The 20121-nt window shown below is 33.5% G+C and overlaps 3 protein-coding genes across 8 annotated transcripts; all 3 read left to right on the top strand.

The window, feature by feature from the left end:
* Positions 1-913: 913 nt before the first annotated feature.
* Positions 914-7661, top strand: LOC101500923 (pentatricopeptide repeat-containing protein At1g31430). Of its 5 annotated transcripts, none has more exons than XM_027337326.2 (5): positions 914-1178; positions 1722-4329; positions 4867-5246; positions 6746-6849; positions 7178-7661. In XM_027337326.2, exon 2 carries the CDS (start codon positions 1832-1834, stop codon positions 3647-3649), a length of 1818 nt encoding a protein of 605 aa, XP_027193127.1. In that variant the 5' UTR covers positions 914-1178; positions 1722-1831; the 3' UTR covers positions 3650-4329; positions 4867-5246; positions 6746-6849; positions 7178-7661. The 5 variants fall into 5 exon arrangements, with proteins under 5 accessions (XP_027193127.1, XP_027193129.1, XP_073220390.1 ...); XM_027337328.2 differs by having other exon boundaries at positions 7227-7661; XM_073364289.1 differs by having other exon boundaries at positions 1722-4308.
* On the top strand, positions 6759-19597 carry LOC101501980 (probable plastidic glucose transporter 2). Of its 2 annotated transcripts, none has more exons than XM_073364290.1 (13): positions 6759-6849; positions 12384-12495; positions 12606-12673; positions 12771-12903; positions 13599-13698; positions 13780-13892; positions 13973-14066; positions 16154-16307; positions 16431-16574; positions 16663-16736; positions 17803-17891; positions 18509-18623; positions 19014-19597. In XM_073364290.1, the coding sequence occupies exons 1-13, from the start codon at positions 6759-6761 to the stop codon at positions 19194-19196; spliced, it is 1470 nt and encodes a 489-aa protein (XP_073220391.1). In that variant the 3' UTR covers positions 19197-19597. The 2 variants fall into 2 exon arrangements, with proteins under 2 accessions (XP_073220391.1, XP_004513006.1); XM_004512949.4 differs by lacking the exon at positions 6759-6849 and adding an exon at positions 11609-11707.
* Positions 14474-15411, top strand: LOC140919011 (probable plastidic glucose transporter 2). The gene is made up of 3 exons (XM_073364314.1): positions 14474-15031; positions 15113-15225; positions 15306-15411. The coding sequence occupies exons 1-3, from the start codon at positions 14957-14959 to the stop codon at positions 15409-15411; spliced, it is 294 nt and encodes a 97-aa protein (XP_073220415.1). The 5' UTR covers positions 14474-14956.
* Positions 19598-20121: the final 524 nt, after the last annotated feature.

The raw sequence follows: 20121 nt of genomic DNA on the forward strand, positions 1-20121 counted from the left end.
ATTTTCACGAGTTTGAACTTTACATCGTTCTTAAAGTTTTATTGGTGCATAAAACATAATCTATATACATTTTGCATTATATTTTAAATATATGACTGTTATATACTTAACGGTATATTATTAGCATATTTCAAAACAAATAGGTATTCGTGCCATGCATGAATTATTATACAAGTAAATTTAACAAAGCAAAAGAAAAAGTGATAGGATGTTTAGCAAAAAATTCACAAGCTCTGTTGAATTTGATAAAAGATAAACTTTTCAACCTAATATCACGAAGATAAGATATTAATACTAGTAAATTAATAAATCAAAGAAACTTTATTTGTTTTGATATTCTATTCATGAAGTCGGGTTTTTTGATATTAAGCTCAAAATATAAGATTATTTAATATTCTTTAAAAATATTAAGTTTATCAGAGTAAGGTTGACTCATACGTATTTAAATAAAAATATTTGAGCAATTATCAATTTATTATAATCGAGTTTTTTAGATGTTAAACTCATAAATAAGATTATCTATCTTTTTTAAGAGATGTTAAATTTGTTTAAACAAGATTAACTCGTGAGAGTTGAATATTTATTTATCATAATCAATTTTTTGAGATATTAAATTTCAAAACAAAGTTATTCAAATTTTTTCAAAATGTTAGACTCTTTTAAAAAATATTGATTACAAAACAAAAAAAAACACTTTTTCTCCCAAAATTCAAGAAACATTGTCTCACTTTCATACATATTTAAAATCTCTTACAATGATTGCAACATTTTTTGACAATTTAAAATATTTTTATACTGATAGCTTACATCAACTAAATCTTTATTTAATTAATTTAATTGTATATATTATATCACACTTAGACAAATTTTTGTTATAATGATTTTTTTTTTTGAAATTATTCTTTTTATTATTATTTTTTAACTTATTGATCGTACATAATTTCCCCTTCTCTGCTTCCTTCACAAATCAGCAACACCTGGCGCACAACAGCACCATCTCTTCCGTTTCGCCGTCGTTTAACGGTTACTGTTTTCCGTTTCACCACCGTTTATTATTCCGTTTCCAAACCCAAACTAACTCTCGAGATTTTCCTCTCTCTCTCTCATCTGAGCCACACACACAGATTCAGAGAGAGAAAGCTCTGCGAACTATTGGATTCTGAGCTCTCTGTTAATTGGTGCGTATATGCTACTCCTCCGTTTGTTTTTTAGTTGTGATTTCATTTTCTTTCTGTCTATTTTTTTCCTTCGTATTTTCCTGTTTGTTTGATCTCGATTCACTTCATTTTCGTTTTCTATTAAGTTTATAGCTTTTACTATGATTCATTTTCGGTAATTTTTGTAGATTAGTAAGGATAAGCTTAATTGTTTATATAATAAGTGATTTGAAAGTTCTATGACTTATGAGCGATGTTTGGGTTTTGGAATCTGATTCTGATGATGTTGAAATTGCAAAGTACTATTGTTTATAGGTTATTGTTGTTCTGGCATTTTGCTTTTTTGAGTGCTTGAAACTTCTCCTGTTAGTTTTGGTTTCCACTGCATGCATTTATGTGTATATAGGATTATGTGTATGTAGGAGTTTTCTCGCAAAGAAAGCTTAAATATCCCTTTGTCCCTTAATTTATTTATTTTAAAAGTTCACTTTGGTCTCATAACTCTAAAACTGTCAAGTTGGTCCGAAACTTATATCGCTAGTCCTCAATATTTATTTACGACAGATGAGAAATTGAGAAAGTTTGAACTGCGCCGTCTGCTGTTTGTTTGTATCAACAATACAAATATGGTTTGAGAAGCATTGTGTTATGTGATATCACACCGAAACAGTGCAATGAAGGGTACATGTATTTCTCTTCTCAAAAGCTGCAAATCTATGTCTCACCTTAAGCAAATTCAGACTCTCATTTTCTCCACTGGCCTCCAACAAGACAGGGACACCCTCAACAAGCTCATGGCTGTTTCAATTCAAGACTTTCACTATGCACTTAGAATCTTCAACCACACCCAACACCCATCTTTGTTCATCTACAATCTCCTAATCAAATCCTTCGTTAAAAGGGGTACTTTCACTGCAGCCATTTCTCTATTCAACCAACTAAGGGAAGATGGGCTGTGGCCTGATAATTACACCTACCCTTATGTTCTCAAGGCTATTGGTTGCATGGGTGAGGTTGGTCAAGGGGAAAAGGTTCATGCTTTTGTCATTAAGACTGGTCTTGACTTTGATAATTATGTTTGTAACTCGTTGATGGACATGTATGCTGAATTGGGCCGTGTTGCTTGTCTCAAACACATGTTTGAGGAAATGCCTGACAGAGACAATGTCTCTTGGAACATCATGATTTCGGGTTTTGTCAGGTGTAAGAGATTTCGGGAGGCCGTTGAAGTTTTTCAGCAGATGCGAATGGAAAACAATGAGAAGCCTAGTGAAGCTACTGTGGTGAGCACTCTAACCGCTTGTGCGGCATTGAGGCATGTGGAGCTTGGCAAGGAGATTCACAGTTATATCGCAAATGAATTGGATTTCACGACCATTATGGGGAATGCATTGTTGGACATGTATTGTAAGTGTGGATGTGTGAGTGTGGCTCGTGAAATTTTTGATGGGATGACTGTGAAGAATGTGAATTGTTGGACCAGTATGGTAACTGGGTATGTAAATTGTGGTCAGTTGGATCAAGCTAGAGATTTGTTTGACAAGAGTCCAACAAGGGATATTGTTCTTTGGACGGCTATGATTAATGGTTATGTTCAGTTTAATTGTTTTGATGAGGCAATTGCATTATTTGGGGAGATGCAAGTCAGAGGAGTGAAGCCTGACAAGTTCATTGTGGTTTCTCTCCTAACATGTTGTGCTCAATTGGGAGCTTTGGAGCATGGCAGGTGGATTCATGATTATGTACGTGAAAACCGAATCACGGTGGATGCTGTGGTTGGTACTTCCCTTATTGAAATGTATGCTAAATGTGGTTGCATAGAGAAGTCTTTGGAGGTTTTTAATGGATTAAAGGAAAAGGATACTGCCTCATGGACTTCGATTATTTGTGGACTGGCCATGAATGGTAAGACAAAGAAAGCACTGGAGTTGTTTGAAGAAATGAAAACATTTGGGGCAAAACCGGATGATGTTACTTTTATTGTTCTTCTGAGTGCGTGTAGTCATGCAGGATTGGTAGAAGAAGGCCGCAGGTTATTTCATTCCATGTCATGTATATATGATATTGAGCCAAATTTAGAACACTATGGGTGTTTCATTGACCTTCTTGGTCGAGCTGGACTTTTACATGAGGCAGAGGAGTTGATAAGAAAGTTACCGGACCAAAAAAATGAGATAATAGTTCCAATTTATGGATCTTTGCTAAGTGCCTGCAGAACTTATGGCAATACTGATATGGGTGAAAGGCTTGCTACAACACTAGCAAAAGTGAAATCCAGTGATTCAAGTCTTCATTCACTCCTTGCTAGCATTTATGCTTCTGCTGACAGATGGGAAGATGCGAGCAAGACGAGAAGTAAGATGAAAGATTTGCATATAAAAAAGGTGCCAGGGTGTAGTGCCATTGAGGTGGATGGCATTGGCAACAAAGTAGAAGTTGGGGACCTTTCCCATTTTCGGACCAGATCTGATTGTACTTCTATGAGAATTTGATTCTGTAGTACATATGTTTAATGCATATGTATGTTTATTTACAAAGAAAGTTAACAAAGTATATCCTATATGAAAGTATAAATTGATGAAGTTGTGGGAGTTTTGTCAAAGAGAGACACCCAAATTTTGAGTAACGGGACTGATTATTTTACTTCATTGTGTGTAAAAGGGAATGAGGTTACAATTAGAGACTTGTGCTACTTTAAAAAGTAATACATTTATTAAGTTAGTATAATTTTGATGGTGAGCATAAGAATTTTTATGAGCCAAAATATGGACATACTTCTCTTCAAGATATAATTTAATTTCAAAATCTTGGCTACATGGATTTCAGTCGTAGTATGACATATGTGGCCTATAACAATTATGTTTGTGCTGGTAAAGTATACTCAGTAGCAACAGTAAAGGACCATCAATTGTTGATATATGCATGATCAATTCCAATGAAACTTGATTTTTCTTTGTTCCTTTTGCATGGATTTCTTTCTGAAAAGTGAAGAAAAAAGCACGTTGTGAAATGAGAACAATTTGCTCATGTATTTGAGACTTGGGACTGGAAGGGTCACTTTTAATCACTTGCATGACTAAATGAATAACATCATTGTCATAACAACATTTCAGAAATAAGAAATCAACGGAAGATGGGTCATATAACTGTGGTAGGTCCTTGGAGATTGCTGGTTAGTAACAAACTTCTCTTCAGTCATACTCTATCTTTGTAGTTATTGATCTTATGTTGCTAGAACAACTAAGAAAGATGGTTTTTATAGTCACTTTCATTTAATATCTTTATCATAACTTAGTAGGTACTGTGAGTATAGCTCGTAGCGATATAACTAATTTAGTTGACTTAAGATACATGTATATTTGAAGTATGTATTAGTTTAGTTATGTCAAATCCTTTCCCTAGTCAATGAAAATAATCACAACCTCTTGAAGATGTGTTTCTTTTTTTACTTTCGTAAATGTGCTATCACTCTTTCGTAAGATGCAACTCATATTTCTATCCCTAAGAATAGGTTGATTACTTCATATTGAACTTTCCCCGTTCTTTCCTCTTGTTGAAGCAAAATTAGATCTTTTTTATTTACTTAAAACTTTCGGTATTCATTTCTTACATTTAAGTCGTTTAATATTTAGACATTTTTCCTTTTTGGATTTTATAGCCTATTAAGAAAACCCTATCATTCACTGTGTGTTTCATAAATTTTTCTTAGAATGTCACTTGCATTGATATTCAACACACCGAATTCCAGTTATGATATTCTCTAATGTCTTGTGTGCTCATGAGTGATGAGTGAAGCATACAAGTTATTATCCTGGTGCTGGTGGTTCAGCTCACTTGCTTGGTAAGTTCCTTGGGTCGTGCTTTGTATTAGTTTCCTCGAAGACCAATTGTCTTACCAACATTAGTTAGTAATTAGCTTTACAAATGTCTGGGATGGTTGCTGCTCTTACTCCGTTGCCTGTTTCTGGTGTTCCTGTGTGTGGTTCTTCCATGAGATTTGGAGCTCTGCGATCTATCGGATTCGGAGCTCTGCGATCTATCGGATTCGGAGCTCTGCGATCTATCGGATTTGGAGCTCTCTGTTCATTGGTGCGTATATACTATTCCTCCGATTGTTTTTCAGCTGTGATTTCATTTTCCTTTTTTTCTATTTTTTTCCTTCGTATTTTCCTGTTTGTTTGATCTCGATTCACTTCATTTTTCGTTTTCTATTAAGTTTTCATAGATTCTGTTTCTGTTACGTTTTTTCTTGCCTTTTTGTTGTTTCGTTTGAAAACAGAGGAACTCGTTTTTGCTCAGTCGAGTAGTAGAAATCTGAATTGTTATTTTATTTTAATATAAATGAAGAAGAAAATGCGTTGTTATTGGCTTTGGCTATTTCTTTGCGATGCTTGAATCAATTGATTCGTAGAGTAATCATATTTATAGCTTTTACTGTGATCCATTTTTGGTAATTTTTGTAGATTAGTAGGGATAAGCTTAATTACTTATAGTACAGTGATTTGAAAGTTCTATGACTTATGAGCGATGTTTGGAATCTGACTCTGATAATGTTAGGAATCACAAGGTCAAAGAGATTATTAAGATTAAAGATTAATCTCATAAGAAAAATAAGCATTGGAGCTTGATGGATAATAAAACTCATACGGTTTCATATTGAATAAAAGATAAATTCTCTATAATATATATAGAGAAACTAACTACCAAATTAAAATCTGACTGACTCTAACAACCTAAGTTGAAACTCTACCTAACATTATATTTCTAATAGATGATTTTAAAATTGCTAAGTACTATTGTTTATAGGTTATTGTTGATAGCATTTCACGTTTTTGAGTGCTTGAAACTTCTCCGGTTAGTTTTGGCTTCCGCAGCATGCATTTACGTGTATGTTGGATTAGGACGAGAATATTTTCAGAACTGCTAACTGTTTTCAATTTGACAGTTATTTTCTCTCTCAAACAAAAAGGCAAAATAATGATATATAAGAGTTATCATGATTTTAGTGGGAAAAATATCTGCTATTAGAGGATTATTTTGTGTCTGTGTGTGTAGTTCATGCTTGAATTTTATTGAGTGTCAGAGTTTGGATAGAACATAGTTCTTTAAGATTTTAATGAGAAAAATAGCTGCTGTTATAGGATTATTTTGCGCATGCCCGGGTGTAGTCATTCTTGAATTTCATTGAGCTTTGAGTTTGGACTTTGGATAGAACATAGTTCTTTAAGATTGTAGTTTTCTTTTCTTTTCTTTCTTGTATGTTATATAGACGGCCTTGCCTTAAGAATTGGGAAAGGATTGTTTGAAATGCTGATAGAACACTGTATTTGATAACGATCAAGAAATATATCTTGGTTCCCAGAGAAAGACGATAGATATATTTTGGAGCTCAGGTTGTTATTTTAACTTGCCTTCCAAGGGGACAAACAGTATTGTTAGCGTCTCACAAGCCATTTACGTATTAAACTTTGATTTTGTTGTCTTTGCTAAGCTTTCATGTAACCTATTAGTTTTAATCTTTTTTCTTCTGCACACACAAACATAGAAACTGAATCTTCTCAGTTAGGCTGATTCGGACAAGCTGGCAGGTGAAATTTTCGCATGTGGGGGCATTACCGGGAAAGCTCCTCAATGTACAAACACACTCCTTCAAGAGATTATTCAAATTTGGAAGACATGGAAGATAACTCAGGTATTCCTTCATTAAACATTTACAAATGTACTTCAAGTTGAGTGACATCTATTAACTAGTTCAATTTTGTTGTGAAAATATAGCAACTAACTTGAATACTTCCTCAAGGAAATATCCTACCTGTGAAATCATTGCCACCTTTCCAGCATAATTGTTTCAACATTTCATTATTCAGAAGAAAAGAAAATCATCTGATCTTGAAAGTGATTTTGCTTTCATATGTTATTGCTTTTGTAGATTATTAATAGTTTGCAATCAACTGCACTGCAGTGCTGAAAATGATAATTAGAAAATGTCTTTTAGTGATGTAATGCATATTTTTGATTAGTTCTTCAGTCATGGTAACTACTAACCATGCTAGCCAAGAGCTGAACCAGAACACTAGCATTCTAGTCCCAATTGGGAACCTCCTCCTTTGGGGTGGTTGAAGCTTAATGTTGATGCTGGCATCGTTAAAGATGAAGGTACCGTTTAGGGGCTGGTGCTTAGGAACCACCTATCTGAAGTGGTCTATACAGCAACAAAAAAGGATATTCTGTCTGTTGATGCTTTAACTGCTGAAACTCTTGGTTTGCGGTGGAGTTTGCAAGTGGCACACCAGCAACACCTAACCAAAGTGCTTGTTGAACTGGATGCAAAGATGGTTATTGATTATTTTAATGGCAAGTTGCCTCAAGCTTCTATTAATCATTTTATTGTTGATTGTAAGTAGAGGAGTGTTCTGTGAAGTGTGAACTATATAATCGTATTTAGTTCACTCAAGTAAGTTTTTGTCTTCACTCTTATCTAATGATATATAAACTTCAAATCAATCTTCCAAAAATATAGGTGCACTTTTTAATTGATCCATGAGCTCATCAATCCTTAGGGGTGAATAACAATTCTTAATCATCAATTATTTGACTAGAAATATTGTCATTCATAAAAATTGATTCGTGAGATTAAAAGTTAATTAATTAAATAACATTTTAAAAATAATAAACATAAAATATAATAAAGAATTATTTAGGTTGTCATTATAGTTTATGAGTGTAACAAAATCTCAAATACATTTTTGAATATCTCTTTTGCTTATAAACTAAATTGACCAATGAAAAACTCATTCAATAACTAAATTGATTAATTAAAAACACATTTAAAGACTAAAATAATTAAAAGATGACATATTTGGATATATTTTCATAATTTTAGTATGTTTAAAAATTATTATGACAACATTTTAAGTATTCAATGATCAAAATGAATATAACCTCTAAAATTAATTAGAAGGAACAAAATAGTCTCAGTGACCTGTCTTGGACCGTGTGTTATAGGTCGGATCTGATCCGAACTCAAAAAATCAAAAACAAAAATATTTCTTCATATCTGACCCGACCAAACAAGGGCACAGACACAATTACTTAGTTTAAAGTTTGCAGGGCAGTAATTGTTTATCCTTGTGATAGAGTTTATAGGGGAAGCAATTACTATTGGTAATCGATATTTGTTGTGATGTTGGTGTTAGAGCCAATACACAACATCCAAAACCTTTTGTTGGAATATTTACCAAAGCTCTTGCCCTTTGTGGTTTCATTGTTGTGAAAGCATAGCTCCACCTTTCATTTAATATTTATAAATAGTCTATCTTTGCTTAAAATTTTACCATTTTTTTAATGAAATATATTTTTTAAATATTTATCTACAACTTGTTATAAGATCAATCCAATTTTATCTCTATATTATCTCATCTTTATTTGACCTATATCTTATTGGATTCGATTTGATTAAATATCAAATTCAGACTAAAATAGTAAAAATTGTTTCAACCTAATTTTAAATTGAGTAAAAGACACACAAAACTAATACACGCGTAAAATTGACCAGGTGGAAGCACATATAGAAAAACAAGACAAGATTGGAAGAGACCATGGGTCTATATGGGGTCCCAACTTTACCAATAGGAGTTGTTGAGTGACACATTTTAAGACCTCATCCCCACAAACGTATAATAAAATATAGACACCTGTCCTCATCTTAGCCTTCATAAAGAATTGTGTCCCACCGTCCAATTTTATTATCATGGAATGAAATATATTAAAATACGTTGGATCCTATACTTTACGTGCCATTAAATCATGAATAATAATTAGATGCCAGATAAAAAACCACAAATGATTCAAAATTAGGAATTAAAGATATTCAAAATTACCAAAATGCTTCCGTAAATAACAATTATATTCTATTTATATGACTTTTTTTGAAAAGTAGAAAGTAAATTTTTTTTTTGTAGTCAAGAATTGTTTGTTGTTTATTAATGAAATCTGTAATTAATTTTTTATTTAAATATGATGATATGAAATTGAATTTTAACTAGAGTGATTTTTTATTAAATTTTATTCATTAAAATGTCTTATCCTATTCATAATACCTTCTTTCATTCTAAATTTGTTAATAAAAAGTTCTCATTAAATTAAAAAGAGTATTAAGATATTATTTTTTTCAACATTTTTCTTTTATTAGATGGAATCGTTTCATTACTTTATACTTATTTTTAAAGTGTAGACTCATTAAATCAGCTATTAAGAGAATAATATTAAATTGAACGTTGAAAAGAAAAGAGTGTTTTCATTAGTTTTTCTCAACAAAAAAATTTAATACCGTTGCTTATATATATGAGTTTGCCATTAACGCTCGTGTTCTTTCTTTTTCACCGCAAACCAACAACCATCACTGATTAATTGTACTGGATTCTTCCTTTTTTTCTTTCTGTTTCCTTCACAAACCAGCAACACCTAGCGCACGATAGCACCATCTCTTCTGTTTTGCCGTCGTTTAGCGGTTACCGTTTCTGTTACACCACCGTTTATTATTCCGTTTTCAAACCCAAACTAACTCTCTGAGATTTCTCTCTCTCTCTCTCTCTCTCTCTCTCTCTCTCTCTCTCTCTTTCTCTCTCTTTCTGAGCCACACACTCAGATTCAAAGAGAGAGCTCTGCGATCTATTGGATTCGGAGCTCTCTGTTCATTGGTACGTATATACTATTCCGCCGTTTGTTTTTCAGCTGTGATTTCATTTTCCTTCGTATTTTCCTGTTTGTTTGATCTCGATTGACTTCATTTTCGTTTTCCATTTTGTTAAACAAGTTTTCATAGATTTCGTTTCTGTTACGTTTTGTCTCGCTTTTTTTTTTGTTTCGTTAGAAAAACAGAGGAACGCGTGTTTGCTGAGTCGAGTAATAGAAATCTGAATTGTTTTATTTATTTATTTATTATTTATTTATTTTAAATAAATAAGAAGGAAAGTGTATTGTTATTGGATTTTGCTATTTGTTTAAGATGCTTGAACCGATTGATTTGTAGAGTAATCGTATTTGTAGCTTTTACTGTGATTCATTTTCGGTGATTTTGTGTAGATTAGTAGGGATAAGCTTATTGTGACTTGAAAGTTCTATGAATTATGAGATGTTTGGAATCTGATTCTGATGATGTTGAAATTGCCAAGTACTATTGTTGCTGGCATTTCGCGTTTTTGAGTGCTTGAAACTTCTCCGGTTAGTTTTGGCTTTTACTGCATGCATTTATGTGGATGTAGGATTATGAAGAGAATGTTTTCAGAATTGCTCTGGCTCTGATACCTAGCTACTTCTATTGAGAAAAATTCAAGTTCCACATGGATAAGAGATAGAATTCTATAATAGTTTCTATAATAGTTTATGAAGAGAGACAACTCTCACTTTACAAGCCGGTTTTGTAAGGATGAATTAAACCTAATATAAAACCTAAGAGCTCCCGCAACGAACAATGGTTTTCAATTTGATAATCTCGTTTACTTTGTGAAAATATTTCTGTTTTCATTTTTTAAATGTGTTCTTTTATTTTGATGAGAAACTCTTGAAGCGAACCATTATCATGGAGAGAAGGTGAAATGGTAGTTGGTGAAGATGCATTTTTTGAAAATAATGAAAATTTAGACAATTTAGACAATGGTTAAATGTGCATTTTTTGAATTTAGACAGTTTATGTTTTTACATTTTCACTGTTTCTAAAAATTTAGACAATTGTTCACTTCATAATATGTTACCACCTTATTAATAAATAAGTGAAGTTAACATGAGTTTTCGGAAATGAAAATAGGAACATTTTCTTAAAGTAAACGGGCCTTATTTTCTCTCATAAAAACAGAAAAAGATGAAATAACAATATATAAGAGGTATCACGATTTTAGTGGGAAGAATATCTGCTATTAGAGGATCATTTTGTGTGTGTGTAGTTCAATCTTGAATTTCATTGAGCTTCGAGTTTGGATAGAACATAATTTTTTAAACTTTTAGTGGGAAGAATAGCTTCTACTAGAGGATTATTTTTGCTCGTCTGTGTGTGTTCAGTTCATGCTTGAATTTCATTGAGCTTCAAGTTTGGACAGAACATAGTTCTTTAAGATTTTAGTTTTCTTCCTTCTATGTTTTATAGACAGCTTTGTCTCCCAAATTGGGAGAGGGTTGTTTGAAATGCTGATAGAACACTGTATTTGATAATGATCAAGAATTATTTCTTGGTTCTTAGAGAAAGATGATAGATATATATTGGAGCTCAGGTTGTTTTTTAACTTGACTTCCCAGGGGACAAACAATTGTTTTAGTGTCTCACAAGACATATATGCCATAAACTTTGATTTTGTTCACTTTTCTGATCTTTCATGTCACCTATTAGTTGTTTATTTTTCTACACATAAAAATTGAATCTTCTTGGTTAGGCTAATTCCGGCAAGCTGGTAGGTGAAATTTTGGCATGTGGGGGCATTACCGAGAAAACTCCTCAATGTACAAACGCACTCCTTCAAGAGATTATTCAAATTTGGAAGATGTGGAAGATAACTCAGGTATTCCTTCATTGAGCATTTACAAATGTACTTCAAGTTGTGTGACATCTATTAACTAGTTCAACTTTGTTGTATAACATAGCAACTAACCTAAATATCTCCTCAAGGAAATAACCTACCTGTGAAATCATCGCCGCCTTTCCAGCATAATCCTTTCAACATTTCATTATTCAGAAGAAAAGAAAATCATCTAATCTTGAAAATGATTTTGCTTTCACAGTTTCATACTTTCTGTTGAAGTTGTGGGATTTCATAAATAAGGAGGAGAGAAGATAATAAGTGCATGAATATTATTGATAATAGTTTTATGCTTACTTGATTACAAAAGACTCAATACTAATATCTTTTTATAAAGAAAAATAGATTCAATCCTAAATTAGGAACAAACCATAATAATAATGAGAGATATTCTAAGGATATCTCTAGGATTATAAATTGATCCTATAAAATAACTCAAGATACTCTAATATAATATAAAAGATATTTTCTAATATTCTAACACTTTCTTTTATATGTTATTGCTTTTGTCCCTATTATTGATAGTTTTGTAATCAACTGCACTGCAGTGCTGCAAATGATAATAGATAAAAATGTCTTGTAGTGATGTAGTGCATATTTTTTTATTAGTTCTTCAATCACAATGACTACTAACCATGCTGTTTTATATGTCTGATAGATCTTTTAGACAACTGCATGGATAAGGAAACCTCGAGTCCTTCATGGAAGCTTTCTTTACCACATGTACTTGTAGCGACCATTTCTTCATTCCTATTTGGATACCATCTAGGGTTTGTGCTCCCTTATTTTCTATTTCTCCACGTCCCCTCAGTTTTCTGGCTTTAATTGGGAATCCATTAAAGACTTGAATTTTGATAGTTTGATTTTTTGAGTTCTACAGAGTAGTTAATGAACCACTTGAGAGCATTTCTATGGATCTTGGATTCAGTGGAAATACCTTGGCAGAAGGTAAAAAATAAGCTTCCAAAACCTGTGCTTAATTTGATATTATATATGACTAAATTTCTTCTAATTAGATTTTTTTTGGGGTTGATTTCAAATGAAGGTCTGGTGGTGAGCATATGTCTTGGTGGTGCCTTAGTTGGCTGTTTACTGAGTGGTTGGATTGCTGATGGGGTGGGGCGACGTAGGGCTTTCCAGTTGTCTGCTTTGCCAATAATAATTGGTGCTTCAATGAGGTTATACTTCCAGATCCAATAGATATTGTTTGATTGATTCTTTTGTTTTTGTTTTTATTTGTGTAGAATAAATGGGATTTTTCCTTGCATTTTTTTTACCCCTCTTGCATTTGGGGTTGTGTGCTATAAGTTAATTTAAAACTATTGTGCCTTTGCTAGGAGGATAATTAGTATTAGTCTGAGGTTCTTTCTATTGATAATATTATTATTTGTGTTCTATAATGTGATAACATATATTTACTGAGGGTTTAGGGTTTAGGGTTTCCATGGCGCCTAATGCACCTCATTGTCAATTTCTCAGCTTATGGTTTCCATGGCGCCTCTTCTCCTATTGTGATATTTTGATGTTACCTTGTTACTTTTAGAAAAGAACACATGTTTTTCATATTTCATATAATCCGAGTATACTGTCTATGATAATGGAATAATACAACAGAGCAAGTCACCTGTTTTTGAGTTTCGAAATAATTGGTGGAAAGGGTATTCAGTTAGCCCATTTGAAGGTGCACGGCTTAAATTTTCTTACTAAAGTTGCTGTATATATATTATACTAGAGTCAGTGTGCTTTTCAAGTTTCTTTTACCAAACATCTGACCCCTGTATGTATTTCAGTTTGGTCTGCAACAATTTTTACCTTTATGTTTTCAAGTATAAGTTCTTAGGGATGATTCTCATTCAAAATTCTGAACATTCAGTGCAGCAACAAACAACTTGTTTGGCATGCTTGTAGGAAGGTTATTTGTTGGGACTGGGCTGGGATTGGGTCCTCCTGTTGCCGCTCTGTATGTGACAGAGGTATGTAAATGGTTGCATCTGTCTCATTGTCAAGGATAAAACTTACTTGGTTATTCATGCGATTGCTATCTTGAATGACAGGTTTCGCCTGCTTTTGTGCGCGGTACCTATGGGGCCTTCATCCAGATTGCAACATGCTTTGGTCTATTGGGGGCTTTATTTATTGGAATCCCTGTCAAAGAAATTTCTGGATGGTATGATATTAATCTTAAATTCATATTATCGATATGTACACTTGATAATTTTTAAAATGTGTCCTGAATTTGTTACTCAGGTGGCGGGTTTGTTTCTGGGTATCTAACATACCTGCAGCTCTACTTGCTCTGGCTATGTTCTTCTGTGCTGAGAGTCCACATTGGTTATTCAAGGTTGGCACCTAATACTATTTCATATTAGACATTATCTCTTATTATCATTTTATTTTTAACTTATTGTTTCTACATTTGTTTAAATCTCTTGAAATCTCTATGTTAATGAAGCTATTAGTTTGTTGATGTGCTCTAGGTTTCTTTTTACGTTTACAATTAAGTGCAAGCTTCATTATCTAGTCATCACCTGTAACGATCAAATACTCCAGAAGATAAAAAGCCTAAAGGATGAGTGTGCATTTTTTATGTTGCATATTTAACTTTCTAGTGATGACGGTTAGAAATCAAAATGAAGTGAAATCAGTATGTAAATAATTGTCCTTTGCTAGGAGGATAATTAGTATTAGTCTGAGGTTCTTTCTATTGATAATATTATTATTTGTGTTCTATAATGTGATAACATATATTTACTGAGGGTTTAGGGTTTAGGGTTTCCATGGCGCCTAATGCACCTCATTGTCAATTTCTCAGCTTATGGTTTCCATGGCGCCTCTTCTCCTATTGTGATATTTTGATGTTACCTTGTTACTTTTAGAAAAGAACACATGTTTTTCATATTTCATATAATCCGAGTATACTGTCTATGATAATGGAATAATACAACAGAGCAAGTCACCTGTTTTTGAGTTTCGAAATAATTGGTGGAAAGGGTATTCAGTTAGCCCATTTGAAGGTGCACGGCTTAAATTTTCTTACTAAAGTTGCTGTATATATATTATACTAGAGTCAGTGTGCTTTTCAAGTTTCTTTTACCAAACATCTGACCCCTGTATGTATTTCAGTTTGGTCTGCAACAATTTTTACCTTTATGTTTTCAAGTATAAGTTCTTAGGGATGATTCTCATTCAAAATTCTGAACATTCAGTGCAGCAACAAACAACTTGTTTGGCATGCTTGTAGGAAGGTTATTTGTTGGGACTGGGCTGGGATTGGGTCCTCCTGTTGCCGCTCTGTATGTGACAGAGGTATGTAAATGGTTGCATCTGTCTCATTGTCAAGGATAAAACTTACTTGGTTATTCATGCGATTGCTATCTTGAATGACAGGTTTCGCCTGCTTTTGTGCGCGGTACCTATGGGGCCTTCATCCAGATTGCAACATGCTTTGGTCTATTGGGGGCTTTATTTATTGGAATCCCTGTCAAAGAAATTTCTGGATGGTATGATATTAATCTTAAATTCATATTATCGATATGTACACTTGATAATTTTTAAAATGTGTCCTGAATTTGTTACTCAGGTGGCGGGTTTGTTTCTGGGTATCTAACATACCTGCAGCTCTACTTGCTCTGGCTATGTTCTTCTGTGCTGAGAGTCCACATTGGTTATTCAAGGTTGGCACCTAATACTATTTCATATTAGACATTATCTCTTATTATCATTTTATTTTTAACTTATTGTTTCTACATTTGTTTAAATCTCTTGAAATCTCTATGTTAATGAAGCTATTAGTTTGTTGATGTGCTCTAGGTTTCTTTTTACGTTTACAATTAAGTGCAAGCTTCATTATCTAGTCATCACCTGTAACGATCAAATACTCCAGAAGATAAAAAGCCTAAAGGATGAGTGTGCATTTTTTATGTTGCATATTTAACTTTCTAGTGATGACGGTTAGAAATCAAAATGAAGTGAAATCAGTATGTAAATAATTGTCCTACACTCTTTGGTTTGCTTATTTTACTCTTTCGCCTCTCCCCAATCTTGTCCACTTTTAATCTCACCAGCTTGCCCTATGATTAGTCAGCAAAACAAATGAGTGTTCATATAATGTTCATAGTTCTTGAAGGCTTCTACTTGCTTTTATGCATATCCTCATTTCCCTTTGTGATAGAAGACTTTAGGAATAGTTTAACGGTTAACATGTTCTCCAAGTCTTTTTTTAGCCTTCTCTTGCATGCATGATATTGGTAAATGGCAATAGTTCTTGGTTCTTTTTTATTAGCCAGATAATGAGAATCATTCATGCCCTAGTCTTTATGTAGTTCATGAAGGTTTCTTCTTGCTTCTACTCATAAGTGTTCATCCTGCATCTCTTTGGCTTCTCATCTTTTTCATAGTCCATGATCATTCCTCTGTGTTGTCATATAGCAAGGAAGAATTACTGAAGCAGAAGCTGAGTTTGAAAGGCTTCTTGGTGTATCCGAAGCAAAATTTGCGATATCACAGTTATCCAAGGTAGATAGAGGAGACGATACTGATAGTGTGAAGCTCTCTGAATTGCTTCGTGGCCATCATTCTAAAGGTACATAATTTTTGAAGTCTGTCTCGTGGATAGTGTTGTGTATACTGTGTCATTGTTGTTAGCTTGTCGCTAGTCTCTTTAGGTATCCAAAAGTCATTTTTTATTCACGAGTTCGTTTTGCAGTTGTTTTTATTGGATCCACCCTATTTGCTTTACAACAGCTATCTGGTATAAATGCTGTGTTTTATTTCTCTTCAACTGTTTTTAAAAGAGCTGGAGTGCCATCGGATTTTGCAAATGTCTGCATAGGCATGGCTAATTTGACAGGTACAGTGGCATTTTCATTGTGAGGTTATAGATTCAGTATTGAGTTATTCTATTCTCAAATGCAAGATTTTTTCCCTGCTTTCCTCAGGATCTATCATTTCGATGGTTTTGATGGATAAACTTGGAAGGAAGGTTCTACTCTTTTGGAGTTTCTTTGGCATGGTAAATTATGCATAGATGTTTTATTATTATTATTTTTCTTCTTTAATAATCCAGATGTAGCATATATCATATTAAGGGTGATTTTCACACGCATCAAAATTTTGGACTCAAGGACAAGTTATCCTTTTTTAAGTTCTGACTTGGTTTTTTATTATAAAACTTGAAAAATATGAGTGACTGTATTATTATTATTTTTACAATGAATCTCTACAACTATATATAAGCCATAATTGGAATTCCTGAAGATTAGGAGCAAAACCAGTAATACCTAAACTATCTATAGAAACTACATCTAATAACGAAGGAAAAAATAAATGATAATTATAATTGCAATAAAAAATAATGAAGAGATGACCATCATTTGGAATGTAAACTATGCAAGCATGGGAAATTCCCTATCTAGGTAGTTAATCCCAGCGTTTTTCGGCGAGATCTCGTGTCCCAGTGCGGTGCAGTGCCTGACCGCGACAGCGTGAAACAAGATTCCGGCGAGATTCCGCTATCCCGGCATAGTTAATTCCAGCGAGATCCCGCTATTATTTCTTCCTTCTCTGTTTTGTTGTTTCAACTTTCACCTAGGAAGAAAAATATGCTAATGAAGACCGAGCTTATCTTTGATTCCTATGCTAGAACATGCATTTTAAATTTTAATATTTAGTTATTTTATTACTCTTTGTTAAAGTCTTAGTATCATCTTTATTTCCTTGACTTTTGTTGGTATTTCAATGTATGTTTTGACTAAGAGTAAAATTTGTGGATTTTTATTACTAATTATGAATGTTTCAGAGTTTGAGTCATTTGTTAATTTTGCATTAAATATAGATTTATATAGTATTATTCATGTAATTTGTCCAAAAAACTAGTAGTTATCCCGCCTATCCTGGAACGCGCTATCCCGCTACCCCACTTTTGGGGTTGGCTGCGACGCACCGCTATCTGGGATTAACTACCTAGTTTCCTATGTTGTGTTACGGTGTTTTAGTTATTTTGTTATATATAATAAAGATTAACCTTGCCTTTAAAATCAGAAAAATTCATTTTATTTGATATATTTTGTACTGTATAGGCGATATCAATGATCCTTCAAGCCACAGGAGCAAGTTCACTAGTACCAAACCTGGGTGCGCTGTACGTATCTGTTGGTGGCATGCTACTGTAAGTATGCTTTAACTGCAATTACAGATCTTGACTCTTGATAGATGCATCTGTATTGCAAATTAGGTGTAAAATTACATTTCACATTTCTAGAAATAGTGACATGGTGTTTTCTTAGCTGGAGAGAAGTTGCTTCTACTGACCATTTAAGGTCATGTTTGATTGTGGATCATTTTTCGAAAGAGAATTTCTTCGACTAGAAAGAATAATAATCATTGAGGCAGTTATATTCATACTTCAAATGAGAAACTAGTGTGAATTGTAAAAGCGAAAATATGCTGATGCTTGCAATTGATCTTCCTAGATCTTTCGGCAAGATTTATGTTAAGATCGGCATCTTTGTAAGAAAAACCATGGTGATGTGCCTGTAATTAGAATCTTTGGTGGTAATCATCAGTAAGCTAAACTCATCAAGTATGATTGCAGCTCTTCTTAGTGGATTTGTCATTGTACACTAAATTTCTTCATGACTTCATCCCATTGTCCAGATCTAGCAGCCCTGTAAAGTGTCCACAATTGTCACTTGGAACAGTCACCTTGAGCTTGGTTTGCACGCATGTCTTTTGGGCAAACACTGCCGGAAAATGAACGCTGAAGTTTTTTCTTCTTACATGCAGGTTTGTCTTTACGTTTGCTCTCGGAGCTGGCCCAGTACCAGGTCTCCTTCTAACAGAAATCTTTCCTGGTCGAATCAGAGCCAAGGCCATGGCATTCTGTATGTCCGTGCATTGGGTAATTTTCTTCCGCTTATAATTTATGCTCTTTATTACAAATCGGTTATAGTTATATTGGCTGCACACCATGTAGTCTAGATGAGTAATTTGACACCGATAGTAATTTGAGAAAATGAATTAATTGAATGTAGTTAATGTGTCGGTGTTGTGTCGCTGTCGGATACTGAAACGTGTTGGATATCAGGACACGCCTTCGACTAGAAGTGCAGTCCCATGTTCTTGAACTTCCCCATGGTTGAATCAAGAAAAAGATGTCTTCTAAAATATACTACAATCTTAGCCAACAACTGAAATTGTATTTATCGGTTCTCACGTTGACTTAGAAGAAGAGGAAACCTCATTATTTATGGATCATCTTCTCATTAGATTTGTAATTTGTCTTGTACAGGTGATAAATTTCTTTGTTGGGTTACTGTTCTTGCGTTTACTTGAGAAACTTGGTCCACAACTGCTTTACTCTATGTTTGCTACATTCTGCATGACGGCAGTAATTTTTGTAAAAAGAAATGTGGTGGAAACCAAAGGAAAATCACTTCAAGAAATTGAGATCGCACTTCTTCCTCAGGAATAGATCTTCTTACAAAGTTCCATTCACTGCAATAATTTTGCATAGGTTTCTCTATCATAGTTTCAGCTATGAGCAGATTGCATTTCATCCATCTTAGTGCAAGGAGAAGCTCAAGGCAGGAACTATGCATTGTTTTAGTGTAACATTAGTATGAATAGGCTTAGTATATTCAGATAGCAAGTGTGATGGAATGAATATACCTTTGTGGGTTACAGACACTATACTAGCATCTCATGTCTGAGCTCAGAGATTCCATGTCCATGGATAGGAAAATCTGTTCAATGAGAAAAATAATGCAGGAAATCTATGTTTTCCATAGTATTTGTCAACACGTACTGTATGTAATGTAATGTATTTGTCAAGGACCGTTTCTTTTATAAAAAAAAATCAAGGATTGTATGAGATTCTAAGTTCTAACCCTTATTAACCCCTGAAATCCAACTTACCTATATCTTATCTATGAGCATGTTGGGTAGACATTGATTTGGTTGTGAGAATCTCTTATTTCTCTAATTGGGTTTGGTTGCAAAACAGTTTTTCCTTTTCGGCCTTAACCATCAAATATTCAAGGGAAATGAACTCTGTTAATATGCAGTTCAACCAAGTAGCAACTAAAGTAGAACAAATGATTGTTCTAACCCGAGTTTAACTATGAAAAGTTGTATATCAAGGATAAATATTATACAGTGCTTGCTATTCGATCATGCATTCTAAAATCATGTTTGTTAGCCCAAAAAGAAAATCCAACAGCATATTTCACAAGTAACGACTAGCAAATAAAATACCAATCTAACAACACAAATAACGAATTCGATTCCACGAATATGATTCCTCTGAATTCATATCTTTTGTACATATTAATAATAAAGTATCTTCTATCCCTAAAAAATTGACAAATTTTATTTTTTATCTCTATATTTTACTTCCA

Source organism: Cicer arietinum, chromosome 8, assembly GCF_000331145.2.
Source record: "Cicer arietinum cultivar CDC Frontier isolate Library 1 chromosome 8, Cicar.CDCFrontier_v2.0, whole genome shotgun sequence".
NCBI classification, from domain to species: Eukaryota; Viridiplantae; Streptophyta; class Magnoliopsida; order Fabales; family Fabaceae; genus Cicer; species Cicer arietinum.

Bases quoted from the DNA above. Each gene is read 5' to 3' on its own strand.
- LOC140919011 (XM_073364314.1), top strand. From the start codon at position 14,957: ATGCTTGTAGGAAGGTTATTTGTTGGGACTGGGCTGGGATTGGGTCCT. The intron at 15,032-15,112 runs GTATGTAAATGG...CTTGAATGACAG, and splicing joins CCGCTCTGTATGTGACAGAG to GTTTCGCCTGCTTTTGTGCG. The intron at 15,226-15,305 runs GTATGATATTAA...TTTGTTACTCAG, and splicing joins GTCAAAGAAATTTCTGGATG to GTGGCGGGTTTGTTTCTGGG.
- LOC101501980 (XM_073364290.1), top strand. From the start codon at position 6,759: ATGTGGGGGCATTACCGGGAAAGCTCCTCAATGTACAAACACACTCCT. The intron at 12,904-13,598 runs GTTATACTTCCA...CTGAACATTCAG, and splicing joins ATAATTGGTGCTTCAATGAG to TGCAGCAACAAACAACTTGT. The intron at 14,067-16,153 runs GTTGGCACCTAA...GTTGTCATATAG, and splicing joins GTCCACATTGGTTATTCAAG to CAAGGAAGAATTACTGAAGC.
- LOC101500923 (XM_027337326.2), top strand. From the start codon at position 1,832: ATGAAGGGTACATGTATTTCTCTTCTCAAAAGCTGCAAATCTATGTCT.